Source organism: Aspergillus novofumigatus (genome assembly GCF_002847465.1).
Source record: "Aspergillus novofumigatus IBT 16806 chromosome Unknown P174scaffold_10, whole genome shotgun sequence".
NCBI classification, from domain to species: domain Eukaryota; kingdom Fungi; phylum Ascomycota; class Eurotiomycetes; order Eurotiales; family Aspergillaceae; genus Aspergillus; species Aspergillus novofumigatus.
The window spans coordinates 642,794-662,288 of record NW_020194283.1 but is presented as its reverse complement, the minus strand read 5'-3'; the positions used below and the strand labels follow the sequence as shown (position 1 = coordinate 662,288).

Here is a 19,495-nt window from a genome sequence, read left to right as displayed (position 1 = left end):
CTGGCCCGGTTAAGCACTGCTAGCCATGACCCAGTTCTGGTCTTGTCCGCATTGTATCCAGACATACTCCCTCCCGGAGAGTACCTGCCGTCCCCCGCAGTTCTCCGAGCACATTGAACTACTGTGGGCAGGCGTACTGAACAAAGTCGCTGGCACCATTTACCGAACATTGCTGTGAGTGGCAGGTAGAAGTGCGGTTTGTAGCGCCAGCTAGCGCTGGTCCGAGAAGGCCCAGCAACAGCCCCAGCATGTCTGCTAAAGACCAGAAATCGACGTTCTTTAACGTGGATTTACTTTGTTGAAACTTTGCTATATAATGGTCTGCGGCCGGTTTTGGATGCAAAGACCTTTGGACATGTTTTAAGGCACCGGTCATCCCTTAGGTTTGTTGACAGGCCCGCCAGTGTTTCAGGTGATTAAGCTTCGCGAGGGACTCAAGACGATCCGCAGGGGCAGATATGCCAAGTGATGTGACGTGTTGCCCTAAGGGTTTGACAGAGGGAATCCAGCGTTATACGTAGATCATGGGCATCGCTGCAGTACTTGGTATGGATGTGAGGCATGATCATCCAAAGTAGACGACCAGATGACAAAGTCGTCAATAAAGCCTCTCCAGAAGCTGCGTAGATCTCGGAATATATTGTCGATTTGGCGTTGTACGTAAGTCCCGCTATTCCGGAACCCCATAGGACATACCTTGAAGTATTCCTGACCTCGGTAAGAGACACCTGCGACGTGCTTATATGCTGATGGATGGGTTCGCCATTGGTAGAAAAACCGTGTTGCGTCGATGACGGTGATATATTATGCGCCAGACATTAACGAGAGTATTTCCTCCTGGGGTGGCAATGGATACACGTCAGGTATTGCCTCATGGTTGAGGTCTCTATTATCAACCACAACGCGGGATTTGAGCTTCTCTTCGTGTTGAGGTTGCAACGACGCATCACGGTGGTGACTGCCGTCAGGGGCACAGTTCTCTCAGCTGAGCCATAATCGCAAAAAGGGACAAGATATTATAGAGGACTTGAAGGTTCAGGAAAGAGAACAGACACTGTGTGAGATCAACCGGAATTCCTGAAGTCGAGGGGAAGTGTTGTTGATGCCAGTGGAGAGGTGGAGTTGTAAGTAGTACAAAGCAGGAAAGGAAGAAGCTGTTGACTGGCAAAAAGGATGCTACATAGTGAATATACTACTTGAGAAGTGTATATGGTGAACCCTGCAAACTTCCCTACAAAAATTCACCATATAGTTTTTCACGGCTCCTTAGCATTCCAACTACTGAATTTGAGGAAGAATACATTTCATGAGGAGAAGTAGGCCAACCAGGCCAGCTTCTGGATGATGTTTGGGTTTATGATTGTTTGCACTCTTGTTGGGTATTTTAGGCTGCGAAAGGCTGGTAAGGTTAGCTTGAAACAGGACTGAGCAGGACCTGTCTGGTATGGCTTGGGTGATTCAGCTGCCTACTTTGGCTGCTATGTACCAACGCCATCTTTAATGAAGTGCGTGTAGTGATGTTCTGGATGGTCAGATCAAGGTTCCTGAAGAAGCGCATTCAGATCATAATAGTCAAATTCCTGATCTGCCGATCTGTTGCACAACTTTAGGCACAGTGAATATATCAGCAAATTACCGCGGAGTTTCAATCAATCGCAGTACATAGCATACATGATGGGACATTGAGAGCGCATTATTCATAGCTTTCCTTTACGCAAGGCTGCAATGTCCAATTTGAGTACCCTTGCAGCGTTTCCACCTAGGAAGTCTCCTCTGACATCATCACGAAGCTTGATATCTCTGGAAATCGACTCAAGGCACTTGGCCCAGCTCAGCTGAGGGAAGTTGGTTCCAAACATGACCTTCTTTCGTCCAGTAGTATTTGCGAACTGAATCAGTTCCTGAGCAGTCTAGTGTCAGCGCTATTGGCGTGAAGTCTCCGCAGACGAGGTGAGGTGCCTTTACCGGTGGGTAGTATTTTGGTAAATAAGCTGAAGTGTCAATGTAGACATTCGGATGTTTCCAAGCTACCCCGATCATTTCCTGTGTCCAGGGATACCCGATATGCCCACAGATTATAGATAAGGAGGGAAATTTGAGCGCAACCTCATCAATGTACTGGGATTTGTCAGCAGTGGCGTTAAGAGACAAGACAAGATGGGATGTTACAGGAACTGGCCGGCCGACTTCGCTAGGGCAGAGGGGCCCGGTATGTCCGACCTGGGTAAGCTAAGAGTCCACGAAACATATTAGTCTCCATTCCCTCTTTCGGTGCTCTAAGTACTCACAAACGGGATATCGAGTTCTATGCACTTGACATAGAGCGGCCAGCTAATGGATGATGCTTTTCAGTCAACGGATACAATCGTGGGCGTGGGTAGAAACATACTAATGCCTATCGGTGGGCGGTAAGTTCCAGAGCCATGGCACAACGCGAACGCCTTTGAACCCTTCCACTGTCACATATTTTGCTATCTCTTTCACATAACCTACAGGGTCAAGTAGGTTAACACTGGCAATGCCGATGAAACGGTCAGGATAGGCGCGCGTAAACTGCGCTACATCTTCATTGGAAAAAACTGCTTGCCCTGGTCGATACCACGCAGAGAGGCATATCTGTGATACTCCAGCGGCGTCCATAAGAGCAACAAGCTCGTCAGGTGTGCGTCGTTGCGACAGCAAGCTACTATCCACATGGGACTGCTCAAATAAACGACGCACCTCAGGCACACCCTCCTGTCTCCATTGTGCAGTGGTTAGCCAACAGTCAACAAAAGAGTTGAGCTCATATTACGTTTCATCGTAATGATTTGTAGATCTACTTACGTCTGGGGAAGGACAGGGTTGGCCCAAACGTCAATGACTGGCAAGGGCATCGTTCGATTGTCATGGACACTGGTCTGTGCATGTTACCGTACTTTGAACATTGTGAGAGAGAGCTTATAAGGCTCCTCCACCGACTAACTATGTGCTCGGTTACGGAAGGAAGAATGTCTTCCACCGCTTTCATCCCGAGGGCAACAAGGACCTCGGCTTGCACGTCACGACCCCTCAAAAACACGTGTAATGAGTGTTAAATGCTTCCAATATACGGATATCTATCAATCGACAGCTAGATGGTCAGCTTTAGAATTATGTTTCGTGTATGTGATAGGCTTGTGATGCGGAAAACCATGCTGGCTATCATGCCCTCATGATTTTGGCTTAGGCATCGTGGCGAATTGGATCTTCGGCTGAATTCTGTTACTTTCTGAGAATAGGGTCCAACTGCTTTTGGGCTTGCCTTCTGGAAGAAGCATAGTGATTATGTTTATCCATATTTTTCTCTCAGAGCCAGAGATACCGGTACATCTTAGCATGATAAGCGATTGGCCTTCAGAGGTCGCTCTTCGTGGTAGGGAAGTTACAGAAAATCAATAAGAAAGAATTTCTAGGCAATTCAATATCTGTTGTTTAGTTTTCGAGCGTGTAGTTTCGCTAGGCAGGAGCAAACACTCTGTTAATGTATCTGAGCCTCCGCATGGTCTTCTCGATATTTCCCACTCCAAAAGTCTTATTTGGACGTGGATCTGGAAATTCTGTTTTATGACTCATTGACCCCGCAACTAACTAACAAACTAACAATTAATAGTTAAGTAGAGCGCCAGATCATTTGAAGACGATCTCCCGAATTATTTCCGCACTCATAGCTTGACTATACAGTGACGAAATGACAGACATCAAATACCTGATCGAGCCGACAGAGGCTCCAAATCCACAAATCCCCAAGGGGCAAATAGTCGAAGTCTCCATTATTGATAAGTATTCTGGTGACGACACCCAGGGTCATCATTCGCTGATACATATAGTAGCACGCGGATGTATCTTCCTGCCTCTGATATAGTGACTCCCAGGCCAGAGCACCGCCCGTATCTAACTCTCCCGTCTTTCTCATTCCTAATAAGACATACCGGCACCAACCGCCAACTTCTCTTCGATCTTGGTCTGCGGCTGGACTATGCTACACTTCCACCTGCTGTCCAGGATTTCCTCACAAAGTCGGGCTGGAAACTGGCCGTTGAGAAGAATGTCTCTGAAATTCTACAGGAGAATAACGTCTTGCTTGATGACATTGAAGGCATCATATTCAGTCATCACCACTTCGATCACCTTGGAGACATCACTCAATTTCCTAGGTCAACGAAGATCATAGTTGGACAAGGATTTCAGAAAGCCTATTTGCCTGGATGGCCGGAGATTCCCCACTCCTCTTTGATAGAAGAAGACTGGAAAGACCGCACCGTCGATGAACTTCATTTCAACTCCCACTCAACTATAGAAATCGGTGCCTTCAAAGCGATTGACTACTTTGAAGATGGCAGTCTTTACCTCCTCGACGCCCCAGGCCACACAATAGGCCATATTGCCGCCCTGGCGCGTGTCACGTCCGGCGTCACGTCAGGTTACAAAGACTCTGGCGAAGATACTTTTGTTCTTATGGGAGGCGATATCTGCCACTACCCCGGCGTCCTTCGACCGACTGAATGGCGCCCTCTGTTGCAAGAGTACCACCCGAGTCCCCTGCCTGAGCTCTACGCGCACACATGCCCCGGATCAATCTTCCAACGCTTACACCCCCGAAAAAGTTGCAATGAGCCGTTCTACCAGATGCCGGAACAGTGCATGGTTGACAGGCATGCAGCGCGAGATTCGATCCGCAAGCTGGGAATGCTGGACGCGAGAGATAATATCCTGGTTGTCCTTGCGCACGATGAGTCAATCATTGGAATTGCAGATATGTTCCCAGCAACAATCAACAACTGGAAGGAGAAAAGCTACGGGGAGAGGGTCCGATGGAGGTTTCTGAGGGATTTTCGGGCCTCTCCCGCTCAATGAACTCATGCCACGAGCAGAATGAACAGGTGGCCTTTGCGTTGAGGCGATGCATGAAAATGCTACCAGTGAACCAATGTCAAAACGTAAGCAACGCGCAAAAATTCGCCAAGGATATCCGCCAAGTATCCGGCTACTTTCTACAGAGACTTCGAATCTATCCGCATCCTTGGGTATACATGGAGCACATCTTCATAGATATTGAGAGCTTACGCAGACAGCCGGTAACTCGGACATACCACATTTTGCATGCACCTTCCATGAGAGGTGCCACCGCACCTACTAAAACTTGGCTGGTTGAATTATGGTCAAGCGTCAATTTCCGCGAACTCGAGACTGGATCAACGGCAATTTATTGCGACCTACCTCTCCATTCGTTCTTGTCTGCAGAGGAATCGATAGCGTAACGTAACAGGTCTAGACACGTACACTCTTGAATAAGCCTTCGACATCCGGCTCCATCTTCCTATTACTGTTTAACTTTACCTGGGCTGTCTTCAAATCATGATCAACGTCGAGGCGCCTTTCTACTGGCAGGATTATCAGGGCACTGCCTGAGTATTAAATGGTGGCAACTACCTTAGTTCTACACGAGAAATACTAGCTCTCACATATAGTTTCTTTGAGAGCCCAATGGAAGATGATGTTGTACACGGATCGATCTCTGTATCCGCCACTGGGGCCCACTGTAAATGCTCCTTGATCGACAATTTGCCCGAACTAAACCAATCAGAGAGAAGTCTTGTTCTTATTTCGCAGGAACAGATACTACTTCATAGCATATGCAACCGAAGCAGCAGCCAGCATCGAATCCAAAGCAGATTGTCATTCGATGAACTGTAGGCACCAATTATCCGTTTACCTGCAACGGGTCGGGAATGGCCGCTATTGGTGAAATTACTGTAACGTTCGAAGACAACCTTGATGAAAGCCTAGCAAGAGTCCCCAAGTTGGTTGATTTGATTAGCTCAGCAGGATCAGCTCCTATCCTCAACGGCGACACCGGGACTGTTAGTCACAGCGCTCATAATATTCACTTCTAATGTCTTCTGTCCTGTCTGGGTTCGCTCCTTTTTGCCTGAGAATTCCAGCCGTTTTAGATGGATTTTCGAACTAGACGGAGGAGTGCACTCTCGGTACTGTTAGAACGTGTGTCATTCAGCTAAGCATGCATCGCCATTTTGTAGACATGAGTTTCGAAGGCTCAATGGAGACTTTGTAGCATGACAGTATAACTGACTTTCGAGCCTGCGCTGACAGGACTGTGCTAGCTCGGCTTTCATCAACAAAGCCTGACGGATACCCATGGTCTGACCGATATGATCAAGAGTACGCAACACCCATTCACGGACGTCGTCGGACACCCCAGTCGCAGTTGCAGCCACTGCAAGGGGGTACATAAACAAGAAGACGCCACTGAGTGGAGGCATTGCGCCGTTTATGTTGAGGCTTATATAATCTCTTCCGTCGGGGCTCATATAATCCGGAAATAGAGGCTGACTCGCGGCAGCGACGCAAATATCGACGGCCAACTGGATGACCATACGGCGGGCATGCGGTATTTGCTCGATTGAAGTATCACATTGGGACGCAAGGTGCAATATCAACTCATTCACAAAGAGGCGGCCCGTGAGATAGTGGGTTAGAATCCGCGAAGCCCAGACGTCCTCATAAAGGTGGAAGCGACCAGAGAAGTATTGTGAGGTGTCTGTTGAAACTTTTTCCATATAACCAAATTTGGCAGGAAGGCTTGTTGACCATCCCTCGAGCTGCATTTCGCAGGCCAGTGCCTCCGTTAAAGCGCTGCTCATTGATTGGCCACTGGCTTTGGCGAGACTGGCACGCAGACGGATAAATTTAAGGAGGATAACGATCAATGAGACAGCGGAAAGTCATCGTTGGCCTCGACAGGTATATCCGGCGCCGCCCAACCTTCTAACTCCAGTGGAAAGCGCCCTCCGGTCTGGAAGTATTTGAAAATCAAAGTAAATGTGAACATGATCTGAACACGATGGTTCTTGGTGAAGAAATCTCGCGGTGACCGATTCCGCAAGGCTGCTGCACCTTGCAAATGCACGATCCATGATAGCTTTGACGTCGGGTTGGCGTCGACAATCTGTATGGACGAACGATCAGATCCATCACTCCTCCATGGGGACCGGTAGCTGCCTACCTCGAATAGAGCAACCATCAATATTATCTTCATGGTACCGTCCAGTCGGTAGGCGGTCTTAGATCTCAGTGTGCTCTGGATTATTCTGATGGCTTGACCATACCTCTGCCGTGCTCCACGTAAGATCGCCTCATCCTTTCGAATATTCGACAGGGCAGCTAAACCGACCGAAGCAACCGCACTTCTCAGAGTCGCATCTTCGCCGAATCGACGCATAAATGGCGATGTAATGTTTTGAGGTGGGCATCGGCCGGCCCAGGCGTAAGTGGTGAAGTGATAGACGAAGAAATGCAGCCCGAGTTCGTCCATATCAAGGGACGGCAAGGTTGAGGATAATGAGGTAGCCGAGATAGGCTTTTGATTTGACCTTATAAGCTGCAAATCAGGTGAAGAAGCGGAATCGAATCCTGCATCCTTTCTTTGGGCTCTGGATCGAGCCTGGGCAGCTGTAGCTCGTCTGATGGTGCGGGCATTCTCGTCTCGGAATAACAGAGGGAGCTCGTCCCGGTATCCTATGCATTCCTTGCCAGCTCTTTTACACTGGGAGCAGACAGGGACGGCCATATCACACTGTCAAGGTCAGTATGGCTCCTTTCCCTTGCGGTGGAGGATCGCCTACTTTGATGCGTCTCTGGCGACACCCGAGACAGAATTTGCTCGGACGACAACAAAAAGGCATTTTGTCGCTGCACGGTTGACGGATCAATGTCTCTCAAATTAATGGCAATACATTTAAGACGATTCAAGCTATGTGTTGCCGATATACTGAATTCAACTAGGCAGTCTCAGAAGACGTGGATCGGCCAGATTTGTACAAAAGATCGATCTAGGCCCATGCTCGAGAGCCGCAGATGTCAGGTTGCCAAGGGCCATCTTCAGCCACACACCGACTGGTAGAAACAATTCCTTTCCTAAGATTGAATGTCGTGGATAATGATATACGAAACATCGGCTGCGTAGACAGAGACCGATGAATGAGGCGTTGCTGTCACTAACCCTTTTAAGCAGTAGCCAAGCGCCCACTGCGCTTGCCAAATGAGGCAAGTATTTCGTCTGCGCTAGCCTAATTAGGATGGCCTTGGTAATATGATTGGCTACACAACCGAAGTCCGCTGACTGAGATGGAAATGATGCCTTTGATTGGCTGGGGGATTGTCCTCCTCGGTGCAGCTCTTGTCTCATCAGCGTATCTGAAGTTTGGGATTCTTCAGGGGACCAGACTTGGTTACAAGATAGAGATAACATAATAGCTGCCTAAAAGTCTAAAAGTCTAAAAGTGTGGCAGTGTCCCAAAATACATTCCCTATTTTACAGCACTAGGCGCTTATGTTCGAGTGCCTATCCTTCAACGGCATTCGTTTCATGCAGAAGTTATTATATATATTTGGAGATGGTATCAATCAAGGAGAAAACGTAGACTCTTCCCAAAAATTCAAGTTTATAAAGAATATTTCTTAATATATCATGCATCTGGCACGGGAACACAAGGCATCTTATTACCAATACAGCCCTTCTTTAGGTGCTGCCGTTCTCTTTGCAGCCATGTACTCGATCGCCTTTGTCCTAGCTGTATTTCAATGGATCCGATACAGAGCTTGGGTATGGATCACCATGGTTATCGCAGTGGCTAGTAAGGTGCCTACTTGCAATATTGGCAACTGTCACCACTAATATACCAAAGTGGAAGCAATAGGCTTCATTTCCCGCTCTATATCCGCCCAACACGTCTCTGAACGCACTCCATACGTACTGCAATTCTCTCTTATTATCCTCGCACCCGTCCTGATGGCAGCCTGCTGTTATATCCTCTTCGGCCGTATCCTCTTCCACGTCGTCCCATCTGAAGCACGAACCTTTCAACTCTGCTGGGTTCCTCCTCGCTTTATCACTCCGATCTTCGTGGGCTTTGATATTGTGGCGCTCCTGCTTCAGCTAGGCGGGGCAGTCTTGATCACATCAGCCGATGGTACTAGCAGTGATGCGAAGGACAAGTTTGACACTGGTCGCAATCTTGCACTGATTGGTGTCATAGTCCAGTTGATCGCGTTTGGGTTATTCTCCATTGCTGCCTTTCGGTTCAACTTCACGTCGAAACGGTTCGCGAAGCCTGTCGGCGAGCAATTCGAAATGCTTGAGAGCCGTGGTGCAAGACCTGGTGGTCCGAGGAAGAGTGCCGACTGGAATGCGCTGCTGAGAGTAGTCAACTTTTCAACTCTGATGATTCTTGTAAGTGTTTTATACTGATCTTTCTCTCGTGTTAGATCATCGCTGACTCCTGTCTACAGATACGTTCGGTCTATCGTCTGGTCGAATTCACCGAAGGCAAGAATGGATTTATCAATCTACATGAGTGGTGCCTGTATGTCTTTGATGCATTGCCCATCCTCCCATGTGCAGCATTGTTCGTCTATTGGCATCCGGGGAAATACCTCCCATATTTGGGATTTCGGCTGCCAAAGCATGCACGGTAGATATTGCGTGGGCTTTACAAAGGTCGCATCGACCTACCCTTTCATCAAGATCATGAAAAGGGTCTGGAATATGGCCAACGTGCATTTGGGATCTTTGTGTGGAATCTATCCAGTTTTGTTATACGAGAGTAATATTCCGCAGCTCTACATCGTCACCAACTTGTTCCCCATTCATAATTCCATGCACGTACGCTGCCCCAACCAGCCGGAATTCATCCTCCGTCTCAGTCCCTCTTAGCACCATCGCGGCCCCGAGCCCGCCAAAAGCCACACCTCATCCCCAACCGCCATCGAGGCCGGTCCCAAGCCGATGTACCGATTTGCAGTGACAAATAGCCTCCGTCGACCATGTTTCTGTCTTAGCGCATTATAAAACTCTTGTCCCTCTGCAGGAAGCTGTAATGTCTCGCTCTCATCCCAAGGCAGCCATGAGGAACTGTAGTATGCTTTCTCGACCTCATCCATAGAGGGTGTAAAGCAATTGTCTTCAGCAATCCCAAGAAATTGCAGCTTATACAACAAATGAGTCAATGTCTGGCGATCTGGCTGACTGAGGTTCGTTTCCGGGTCTGCGACAACAGCCGTGAGTTCCTCCACAGACAACTCCGAGAGAGGTGGACTCGACCAGGTCTTCCGAACATGGTATGCAGCCGAGAGGAGATCAACAACATTCTCTGGATCTTTTTCTGCAGCGCGGGCTGTTCCAGCAGCTTTGACGCAGACGAGACTGCGCACCATTGCGTTGAAAAGGTCCCCGTAGGACGGAGGAGCAGGCATTGAACCATCAAGCGCCTGGTCCGCACAGAGGGTGCGCCACAGCGCCTCTGTTCTCGCTTGGCCGGTGTGGTAAGGGACAGGGAGAAGCAGAGTGAGTTCCAGCCACTTTTGGTCAAAGAACATGGACATCTGCCCGGGTCCGCTGGTGGTGTTCCCTATCGCGACAGCCGAGTCAAACTTGACACCAGTCACAGGAAGTTTGTTCCATGAGCTACCCGTTATGGACCTCATGGGCGAATCTCCGGCTGCATGATGATTGGCGCACATCATATTGCAGAAGTTGGCGCTGTAATCCGGAACCCAGGAGGGTAGATCGGCAATATTCCTAAGGGATTCGTCGTGGACGGCGGAAAGAATGCGCAACTCGCCTGCCTTCTGGATGATCTCCTTTGTTGCTCTGGCGAATACCTCTCCTACGGACTGAGAGTAGTCCGGCTTCCAATCAACCGTACCACCCTCACGGAGCAGACCGTAGAGCCCAAAGATCTTATCCCTGGGGTCGGTCGCATTGAAGGTCCAGGTGTCAAAAATGAGATTCTCTAGCGACAGCTCTCGAGGAACAGTGGCCTTGTCGCCCTTCTGCAATCGCTCCCGCCACTGCGTGAGATATACCACCTCGCTCTCAAGAGCTGCCACTGGCCGATGCGGCGCAATAAACGCAGTTGACGTCGGTCGGCCCAGCAGCTCTTGTCGAAAGTAGATCTGTTGTGCCACTGTGTGGAATGCTTTCCACGGGATCTCGCGTGTCCCGCAGTAGCCCATGATGGTGTCGGAGAGGATGTTCTCCTGGACGATCCAGAGACGCCGGAAGTATGGGCGTTGAAAGAGGGCCGCGAGGGAAGTCCACTCTTCCATCGAAATGTAGGGGATCTTTGCAGCAGCGTAGATCTCTTCAGGTTGCTCTCTATATGGTTGTATCTCCTTGCTTCGGATGAAGTCTCCTGCCGCGGTATCCAGTTTCTCGATAGCCTTTATCGCCATATCGGTGTAGGAATCCCCGGGCCCAAGCCAGACAAGCGTAAACGCTGCGTTCTTGTATATCTGATCCATGATCCCAACCTGCGCTCCCCTCTCCGCGATATCATCCTGGTTGATACAAATCTGATCAATCCAGCACCATCTTTCCGGACCTTCAGGCCAATCCACTCGCGGCTCCAGTCTTCCTCCCTTCTGCATGACCTCTTCCAGACACCGGATAATCTCCTCGTAGCCCCCTTGCCTCGCATAATCAAGCGGAGTATTCCCCGATCATCCGCAATGCACGCATCCGCACCCGCAGAAAGCAACAAGTCGACCCCCTCTCGACTTCCCACCTGCGCCGCGTAACTCAACGGCGTCACGCCCCATTCATCCCTGACATTAACGTCCACACCAGAGCACAGAAGCGGCTGAATCAGGTCCTCCTTCCCGGCAATAGACGCCCAATGAAGCGATGTCCGGAGAAGTTTCCTCCGATTACCTCTGTTGCAGCATTTCGCCCATGCGTCTCTGGGGACGGAGACGAGCGCATCGTACGCATTTCGCGTGATGTATAACAACCTCCCGTCGACGGATATACATTCTCTGTGCCCTGGGGGATAATTCTCTGAATATCTGTCTCGGGTTTCCTGGACCTGGCCGAGTTCGCTGTGTGGGTTGCCCCAGGTGTAGGACATGGCTTGGTACGAAGGCCCATCTTTCAGATCGACGTTTTTGATGGTGCAATGTAGTAGGCCATCGGAGTCTTTGTGGTCAACTCGTAAGAGTCGGATTGATGTGGAGTTGGGCAGGGGCTCGTAGTCATATGTTTGACCGGTCTGGGGAGTGATGCGAGACATCCTATTCCAGGCGGTGATGGTGTCTCTTCGCCCTGGTTTGCTCTTTACTGGAAGTACTACTCTTTTCCAACTCCAAATGTGTGTCGAGGGGAAAGAGACCCAGAGTCTGAAGGCTCACGGAATACGAGATTCAAGATCCAAGCGAAGCATCTAGCTCGATACGGCAAGCCATTGGGAGAAAACCAAAAAAGAAAAATAACTTTCTGTAGGGCTTTAAGTCTGTTAGTATTTATATTCTCTGCTAGTAGTGAAATTTAGTTTATGAAATTAGATTAGGTTACGCCTTTAACCGACAACGATTATCTTATTATTTCGATCAACTAGGGTTTCATCCATAATTGAATGAGGTTTTCTGGATATTTACCCCACAGTGCAAAGGAGGAATGAAACAGAAATCTAAGGCACAGACCACTGCTTCTGTTATATTGTGCGGTCTTTGCTCGAATTATGTGACAGAATGGAAGCAATAGTCACCGACCATTCGATTTATAGGCGACAATCACATCGCCTACCATATTGATGAATGTCCATGGGGAATTACCCTGCATGATGTATGACCAAATCTCAAGAACACAATCAGCCATGCTATCCAAATCGCTCATATCAGCTTGAAAATTGGTACTTGGAATGGAAGCGAAGCCTTCTTTCACAACTTCTTTAATCCAGTGTACCAGGTGATGCTCTGATTCTACACTCCAAAAGTGAGTTTTAATCAGTTGAATTGCAACGCGACTCGCTAGAGAGGGAACAATTCGAGTTTACTAACCTGATAGAGGATCATTATTGAGGGTTCCTTTGAGTTCCCGCAGCCATTTATCAAGGAAAACGGCACATTCTAGACCGCATAACGCAGCCTCAACGTCTCAGAATCAAAGCCTGATTACGTTTGACGTACTCAATGCCGAGTTTAACTAATATGCCCAGTGTGTGGATAGCGTGTTGAGCGGCGAGTTGTTGGCTCCACTCGCGTTTCCCAGCTGTCATTGCACGAAGGCCATCCGCGATGCTGACAGGGTCCCATGAGTGAGACTCTCGGGACTGTTCGTCGCCACCCAAGAGGCAGTTACGGATATAAGCAAAACTCAGCATTGCACCTGACATAAAGGGCAAGGGGCCATTGGGGTCAAAGGGCTCGAGATTAGACTCTGGCGTTTTCTGCCAGGCTGTTGTCCACCTACGTAAGGCGGTTCTGAAAGCATCGTAATTTAGATTAGAACCTTGTAGTGGATATTTGTGCAATAAGCCAAGTCGAGAAGAAATTAGCTTACTGGAAAAGCTCCTGCTGATCTGAGGACTGCCGAACATTCAGAGTCCCTAGGGGAGCTGGAGTCTATACGATATCCTGTATCAGTCCATGCAACAGCACATAGTTAGCACAGGGCGTCGGGACACATTTGCGCATGGTGTCTTGGCCAGGCGTCAACAAGTCTTTCAGGGCATCATGAAAGGTTGATTGTCCGTTGTGGTTGTCCTGGTGCAGCAGCCTCCACGTGACTGAGTCAGGTGCTGTCCACTCAGGACAAGTGGATGGCAGTTTCAAATCCATCTCATAACTCCAGATAATGGGCGGCAAGTTGAGCAAAATGCTCTGGGTGTTCAGAAAGCAGAATGCAAACAACTTTGCCCGCCTCTCCAATTCTTGCTTAGCCCAGGCCTCCCATGCAATATCGGAATTGCGCCGAGTCTCTGGTAAGCCAGTCAACCGTAGAGTCTGGGCAAGCAAGCCACGTAAGATCATGGCCTCTTCTCGCAGACCCAAATCCGTTTGCCATGTCGCAAGCCAACCAAGACAAAGCAAACAGGAAACTTCATCAGTATCAGTTCTGCTCACAGCAGTAGCATCACTCTCAGAGGTTGTTAGTTTCCTCAGTGCTGCTCTGGTTCTCAGGCTTTGACGTTCTAATATCATAAGTTTCGCATAATGAAATAGCTGAGTTGCTGACTTTGATTCATATCGAGCTGCAGCACCCACGGCTAATATTGCGAGGCACAGCTCGGGTGAACACTCGTCAAGTTTGAAGGTTGGGGCATGTGTGAAGGGCATAAGAGGGTAGAAGCCCGTGAAATACCCAGCTATGAACCGCGTCAAAGCATCACTGGACGGGAAGGTGGAATCCGAATATGCACATGCTTCAAACGACTGTATTAATCTGCTTCTTTGACAGTCTGTAATGATCGGATGGGCGAAATACGGGACTATCTGAGAACCTTGTCCATGAGAATGGCTGCATGTCAGTTTAGAGCCTTTGACGCCGACAACGCGACTGACCTAGTATTATTTGTGGAACTGGAAGAACAGCAGAGTGTTGATAGCTAGCTTGAGGCAGTTGGTGGGGGGTAGATGTTGAACCTGGAGTTGCAACTTGAACAACTGGGATCCCGTCAGGGCGGTCCGCGTAACTCGGACTTTCAGCGGACGAGATCCCTCCTGGAAGACTCTGCTCAGCCCCATTTCCTCCTAGACAGTAGAATTTAGAAAACCATGATGCTGGTGAATAAAGCGGCTGATATTGAAGCTTACTTCCGTCCCTATCAACCTGCTCCCAGTCTGCAAGACGCCGCCTAGATAAATCTGGTTAGTTACTCAGTCTATTTCCTAGTTGATCAGAAAAGAAACGCATCAAGACCAGTATTACGAAAGAAAAGGAAGGGGCATCTCGCTTTATACCGGTGCTGAGTGCATCTGATTTGAGACGGAAGATGATACGGTTGACTCGAGGTCAGGTCCGACCTAAGAGCTGTACCTCCTTCTAACAATATCTCTCTTCGCTGACTAGCGCTGGTCCGCGTATTCTCTGTGCAAGCCTTGACTGAATTTGCTGTGAATTGCGTATATAACTGCCGCGACGAATTCTCGATAGACCCATGCTCGATGCGTTCATGTCGCCTGAGGAGATCTCGTCTCGAGAAGAGTGGGCCACATGAACAGCTAAAAGGCTTTTCATTGGTATCTTGTTGTATATGATCAGCTATCTGTAGCACTTTTGCCGAGAGCGGTTACCAACGTCTCCTCGTATGCCGCTGTAAGTGCTCCAGCCGGCGGAACTCCCTTTGGCAGAACGCACAAATGAACTGTTTTCCATTGGCTTCAGCGCTAGGCTCCAGTAAAGAGGCCATTACAGCTCCGAGTGGAAGCAGTACACAAGCGCAGGAAATTCGGAATCTGCAGACCAGTACCAGGAAAATGAATGTAGGTTCGAACGAAAATTAGGGATGATGCAATTGAACCATCGAGTGGCAGGATTAAGGGAACTTTTGGAGACGCCGTTGGGGAAGTGGGGCGTCGGGCCTCAAGCCATGGAGAGGATGGGGTTAACCGAAAAATTCAATGGTTTATTATTATCCATAATGATCTAGTTCAAGGAGCAGACCTATATGGATTTCTCTTTCCTAGGACTATTACTTTCCTCGGTAAAGAGGTGGCGGCTTAAAGGGGACACTGATCAAGATGATATACGTTTATTCACATCCCTATACGCTGCGTCCAGTCTGACTGTAGCGCCATACCATAGGCAGATAGGTCTTTTCTACTAAGTAATCTAGGGGATATCGAATGGAAAAGTACTATTGGAAGCTTTGCGTCGAGGACATCAGCGTCCCCGTCTGTCTATCGAAGGCTCTTAAATCCCTCACCGCAGAACACTTATTCCGCGACCTTGATACAGACCCTGCCGATCTGAGAACCGGAAGAGACATACTCATAAGCCTGGATGACTGCGTCTTCCTTGAAGTCAAAGACTTTGTCAACAGGCAGTCGCAGCCCCTTGGTTGTCACGAAGCGCGTGACCTCCTCCAGCAGCTGCGTGGATCCAACGACGATACCACGCACGACGGCACCCTTGGCAAGAGCCAGGGAAGCGACATCAGGCATTTTTGACTGTTCGGCTGGGGACAAAAAGCCGATAACAGAGATATTACCACCCATTTTGATGGCCTTCAGGCTCTCACCAATCGTACCGGATCCGCCGTTTTCAAAAATGTAGTCCACACCCTCTCCGTTCGTCAGACGAAGGACCTCTTTGGACCACTCAGGGTGCTTCTTGTAATTGACGGTAAGGTCAGCACCGAACTTCTGCTTGACAAAATCGAGCTTCTCATCGCTAGAAGAGGTCACGATGGTTCTAGCTCCCGCGGCTTTGGCGAGGATCAAGCCACTGATGGATACTCCACCTGTGCCTACTCCGCTGGTAAGGGTGTATTTTCGATGATGATCAATGAATTAAAGGGCTACTCACCTTGAAATAAGACAGTCTGGCCTGGCCTGAGAGGAATATTTCCGTACAGAGCGTTCCAGGCAGTCACACCGGTGCAAACCAAAGTAGACCATTCACAAAAACTCAGAGGCGACTCTTTGGGGATTTGGACGACAGAGGCCGCGGGTAAGCAAACGTATTCACGGAGTACGCCGTCAATAGGTCCGCCTTGGCCGTTATTCCAGTCCTTCTGCTGACCAAAGAGGTTCGAAAGATCAAAGGTGCCAATGACGTGGTCTCCCACAGCAAACTTCTTGACGCCCTCGCCAACCTTAACAATGACACCGGCGGCATCGGAGCAAGGAATGACATTATCTTTGACGGGGAATGGGTACAGAGAGGTGGCAACGGCAATATCACGGTAGTTTAACGAGACACCATGTACCCTTATCAAGACTTCATATTTGGTCGGCTCGGCGATTTCCTCCTTGAAAGCCTTGAGGTTGCGGACCGAGTCGCGGGGACCGTTAAAGCGTATGACGGTTTGAGACATGGCAGCTAGGAGGGTATGAAACAGCAATTAGAATGGTTGCCAAAGAAGTCAATTTGGAAACTGTATCTGAAGTGTCGAAGGGATGAAGATTGTATACCCTTATATAGGTGAAAAGTACCGCGTCATTTCTCAACCTGGCAGCTAAGACACCATTTGATTTGAAATCCACATGAAGTAATGGCGGGCGATTTCCAATCATCATCATCATGTCATGTATGGGTGAATAAGGTGTTTGATTAGAATGCGAGTAGCAAAGATCCGCATTTGATGGCAATTCTGAAGTGGTTGAGCCGTTTGGAGATGAAGCTTTGGGGAAGTGGGCCCTTCCTAACTACATCTCCAATTTTGGAGAACATAAGGCTTGCAAGTCCTATGTTATGATTAGTTGTATAATTTCATACTCTCAAGAGAGTAATGGATTCGTCTTTCTCAGTCCTGTGTTATTGAATGAAGGAGAGCCATAATCGGCCAACCAGCAAATGAAGGTACTCTAGAGTGCGCGTATTGCTTATACACAAACAACATACTAGTGGTTTTAATGGCTGACACTACAAGACTCCCGACTCAAGCCGGCATGACTCATGAGCGCATGGATATTCCTTATGCAAGTCACAGATTCAAAGACGCAGGATCCCTTTGATTTTGATCTATTCTGCATCACAATAATGAAATCTCCATCTCTCACTGCCAACTGCCTCCTCGAGCTCGTCAATCTAGACAGCACAGATCATTTCGCTGAGCTCCAAAGACAACGGAAAATCTGCGGCTGGTTCTCCGACCCGCAGACCCTCCAGAAATGGAAACAAAAACAACAAGAAAACCTCAAAGCCCTCTTCTGGATCACCATCCCCGATCCCATCACTAGTGATGAGAAAGGCATTCGCATTCGCGCAGGCCACATCGCCCTCGACGCATACTGCGACCCGCCTGACCCCGACCTCGCGCGCGCAGACAAGTCCGTGCTGACCATCAGCTCGTTCTTCATCCTGCCTGAATACCGCTCCTACGGGCTGGGACGGCATGCGATGCGCTTGATTGAGGAAATGGCCATCGTGGAGCCGTATGGTAGCCCGCGCTGTCGGTTCGTTACGCTTAATGCGCAGAGTAAACGGTATCTGTATGATGAGGGGCCCGAGTGGCGGGGTCTCTGGGAGAGACTGGGCATGACGCCGCCGGCGTTTAGTATTCAGGAGTGGTATGAGAGTCTTGGGTATGTGAGCTGGAAGGAAGAGCCGCTTTATGAGGAGAGGACGCTGGATGGGGAGGTGGTTAAGCTGTGGGAGGCGTTCATGAGGAAGGAGGTGCAGCCGGAGACTTCCGTTGATCAATAAACTGGGATTTTGATATGTCTCTCCCCGAGTTCTCTAGTCTTGGAGTACAATGCATTGTCCCATATGTTGGGAGACAAAGGAGGGTGAGACAATGCATTGTATTCCCTGTTTAATAGATTTTCGCGAGGTAATGGGAAACAAAGAACAACACTGCATTATATTCCCGTATACTTCATGATAGTCGCACATTTCCGGTGACAATGCCACAACTCGCTCATGCTCAGAGGCAGTGACGTTCAAGACAGATGATACGATGTCTAAGACAACGGATGGAGAGCGATATAATATTTCATATCGGTCAAGGCGACAGAACTTGCATTTACTCCATCAATTCAAATATCCCTCCCACCAAGCCTGTCTGCAATCGTCAATTTGAACCTTGAAATGTCACCAGAGCTGTACAAAATCTCCCCTACCAGTCTCAAGTACCTCGAGACCCCGGAACTATGGAAGATCATCGAGTCAGACGGTGAGCTCGCACCCCATGAAAAAGAAATCGTGCAGAAACGCTTCATTGACAACAACATCTACACCGTACCAAGCGCCAGAGCCTTCAAAAAGCTGACTGGCCACTCATCGGACCCCATCGCTGACGTTATCAGGTACGACCGTGTCAAAACCCTGAAGAGTCTCGTCGACGCCGGCCTCAACCTCCAGCACTACAGCCGCAGCGGCTGGAAGCTGCTCGGTCTGGCTCTGGCCTCCAAAGCCGAGCGCATCTCGAGATACATCATTGACACTTCCTCTCCGGAGGAGCTTTGCGGACGCATAGGCGCTACCAGTGACTGCGAAGACGGCACGTTCCTCTCCCTCGCCGCGACCTGGGATGCATCCATCTTCGCTCACCTGTGGGACCGCGTCCGGCACCTTCCCAGCAAACAGCGCAGACTGTCTGACGACGCCATGTACGTGCTTTGCAGATTCTGCGATGCCCGTCTGGCGGAGCTTCTGATGGCTGATGGGGTCGATCTGGCTTCAGTTGTTCATGGCGCCCTCGGGCGAGACGGCCTGGCATGCAGCGGCGGAGTGTGCCAACGATTTGGAGTTTCTGAAGCGAATCGCGGTTCGGTCGCCGGAAAGTATCAATGAGAGAACAGTGGACGGTGCGACGCCTCTCATGTATGCTGCGGCTTTCAACCATTTCCCGGAAATCGTCGTCTTTCTTCTCTCGCGTGGTGCTGATCCAGCGCTGGTCAATGCTGCAGGTAATACTGCAGCTAGTCTGGCGCGGCGGTATGGTAGCCAGGCTTTGGTGGATTCGCTTACGGACGAAGAGTAGTTTGATTTCTCTTGGGGTATAATCCCTGT

General features: G+C 49.3%; 10 protein-coding genes across 10 annotated transcripts; 4 read left to right on the top strand and 6 right to left on the bottom strand.

Moving 5' to 3' along the window:
• Window positions 1-1,697: 1,697 nt before the first annotated feature.
• Window positions 1,698-2,876, bottom strand: P174DRAFT_425307 (amidohydrolase family protein; the record flags this gene model as incomplete). Its single annotated transcript, XM_024825276.1, has 6 exons — window positions 1,698-1,901; window positions 1,966-2,118; window positions 2,170-2,229; window positions 2,289-2,331; window positions 2,390-2,740; window positions 2,827-2,876. 6 exons carry the CDS (start codon window positions 2,874-2,876, stop codon window positions 1,698-1,700), a joined length of 861 nt encoding a protein of 286 aa, XP_024677978.1.
• An 833-nt stretch (window positions 2,877-3,709) lies between these two features.
• On the top strand, window positions 3,710-4,875 carry P174DRAFT_464509 (MBL fold metallo-hydrolase; the record flags this gene model as incomplete). Its single annotated transcript, XM_024830398.1, has 2 exons — window positions 3,710-3,801; window positions 3,852-4,875. 2 exons carry the CDS (start codon window positions 3,710-3,712, stop codon window positions 4,873-4,875), a joined length of 1,116 nt encoding a protein of 371 aa, XP_024677977.1.
• A 989-nt stretch (window positions 4,876-5,864) lies between these two features.
• P174DRAFT_516044 (Zn(II)2Cys6 transcription factor) lies at window positions 5,865-7,886 on the bottom strand. The gene is made up of 5 exons (XM_024832267.1): window positions 7,665-7,886; window positions 7,046-7,615; window positions 6,756-6,988; window positions 6,131-6,708; window positions 5,865-6,011 (listed from the first exon to the last, which is right to left on the bottom strand). Exons 1-5 carry the CDS (start codon window positions 7,722-7,724, stop codon window positions 5,986-5,988), a joined length of 1,467 nt encoding a protein of 488 aa, XP_024677976.1. The 5' UTR covers window positions 7,725-7,886; the 3' UTR covers window positions 5,865-5,985.
• Window positions 7,887-8,475: 589 nt separating this feature from the next.
• P174DRAFT_470634 (RTA1 domain-containing protein) lies at window positions 8,476-9,516 on the top strand (the record flags this gene model as incomplete). The annotated part of the gene is made up of 3 exons (XM_024830592.1): window positions 8,476-8,675; window positions 8,727-9,271; window positions 9,331-9,516. The coding sequence occupies exons 1-3, from the start codon at window positions 8,510-8,512 to the stop codon at window positions 9,514-9,516; spliced, it is 897 nt and encodes a 298-aa protein (XP_024677975.1). The 5' UTR covers window positions 8,476-8,509.
• Window positions 9,517-9,750: 234 nt separating this feature from the next.
• P174DRAFT_425302 (Ankyrin and HET domain protein) lies at window positions 9,751-12,110 on the bottom strand (the record flags this gene model as incomplete). Its single annotated transcript, XM_024825275.1, has 2 exons — window positions 9,751-11,507; window positions 11,567-12,110. The coding sequence occupies 2 exons, from the start codon at window positions 12,108-12,110 to the stop codon at window positions 9,751-9,753; spliced, it is 2,301 nt and encodes a 766-aa protein (XP_024677974.1).
• Window positions 12,111-13,193: 1,083 nt separating this feature from the next.
• Window positions 13,194-14,397, bottom strand: P174DRAFT_57413 (uncharacterized protein). The gene is made up of 3 exons (XM_024832390.1): window positions 14,380-14,397; window positions 13,379-14,318; window positions 13,194-13,299 (listed from the first exon to the last, which is right to left on the bottom strand). The coding sequence occupies exon 2, from the start codon at window positions 14,152-14,154 to the stop codon at window positions 13,441-13,443; it is 714 nt and encodes a 237-aa protein (XP_024677973.1). The 5' UTR covers window positions 14,155-14,318; window positions 14,380-14,397; the 3' UTR covers window positions 13,194-13,299; window positions 13,379-13,440.
• Window positions 14,251-15,317, bottom strand: P174DRAFT_57399 (C2H2-type zinc finger protein). The gene is made up of 4 exons (XM_024832389.1): window positions 15,116-15,317; window positions 14,779-15,061; window positions 14,632-14,672; window positions 14,251-14,568 (listed from the first exon to the last, which is right to left on the bottom strand). The coding sequence occupies exons 1-4, from the start codon at window positions 15,225-15,227 to the stop codon at window positions 14,348-14,350; spliced, it is 657 nt and encodes a 218-aa protein (XP_024677972.1). The 5' UTR covers window positions 15,228-15,317; the 3' UTR covers window positions 14,251-14,347.
• A 362-nt stretch (window positions 15,318-15,679) lies between these two features.
• On the bottom strand, window positions 15,680-17,078 carry P174DRAFT_445913 (zinc-dependent alcohol dehydrogenase family protein). The gene is made up of 3 exons (XM_024828448.1): window positions 16,954-17,078; window positions 16,346-16,861; window positions 15,680-16,286 (listed from the first exon to the last, which is right to left on the bottom strand). The coding sequence occupies exons 2-3, from the start codon at window positions 16,854-16,856 to the stop codon at window positions 15,754-15,756; spliced, it is 1,044 nt and encodes a 347-aa protein (XP_024677971.1). The 5' UTR covers window positions 16,857-16,861; window positions 16,954-17,078; the 3' UTR covers window positions 15,680-15,753.
• A 185-nt stretch (window positions 17,079-17,263) lies between these two features.
• P174DRAFT_445911 (uncharacterized protein) lies at window positions 17,264-18,363 on the top strand. The gene is made up of 2 exons (XM_024828447.1): window positions 17,264-17,341; window positions 17,412-18,363. The coding sequence occupies exon 2, from the start codon at window positions 17,522-17,524 to the stop codon at window positions 18,185-18,187; it is 666 nt and encodes a 221-aa protein (XP_024677970.1). The 5' UTR covers window positions 17,264-17,341; window positions 17,412-17,521; the 3' UTR covers window positions 18,188-18,363.
• A 208-nt stretch (window positions 18,364-18,571) lies between these two features.
• On the top strand, window positions 18,572-19,466 carry P174DRAFT_455036 (ankyrin repeat domain-containing protein; the record flags this gene model as incomplete). The annotated part of the gene is made up of 2 exons (XM_024829287.1): window positions 18,572-19,096; window positions 19,167-19,466. The coding sequence occupies 2 exons, from the start codon at window positions 18,572-18,574 to the stop codon at window positions 19,464-19,466; spliced, it is 825 nt and encodes a 274-aa protein (XP_024677969.1).
• Between the last annotated feature and the right edge of the window lie 29 nt (window positions 19,467-19,495).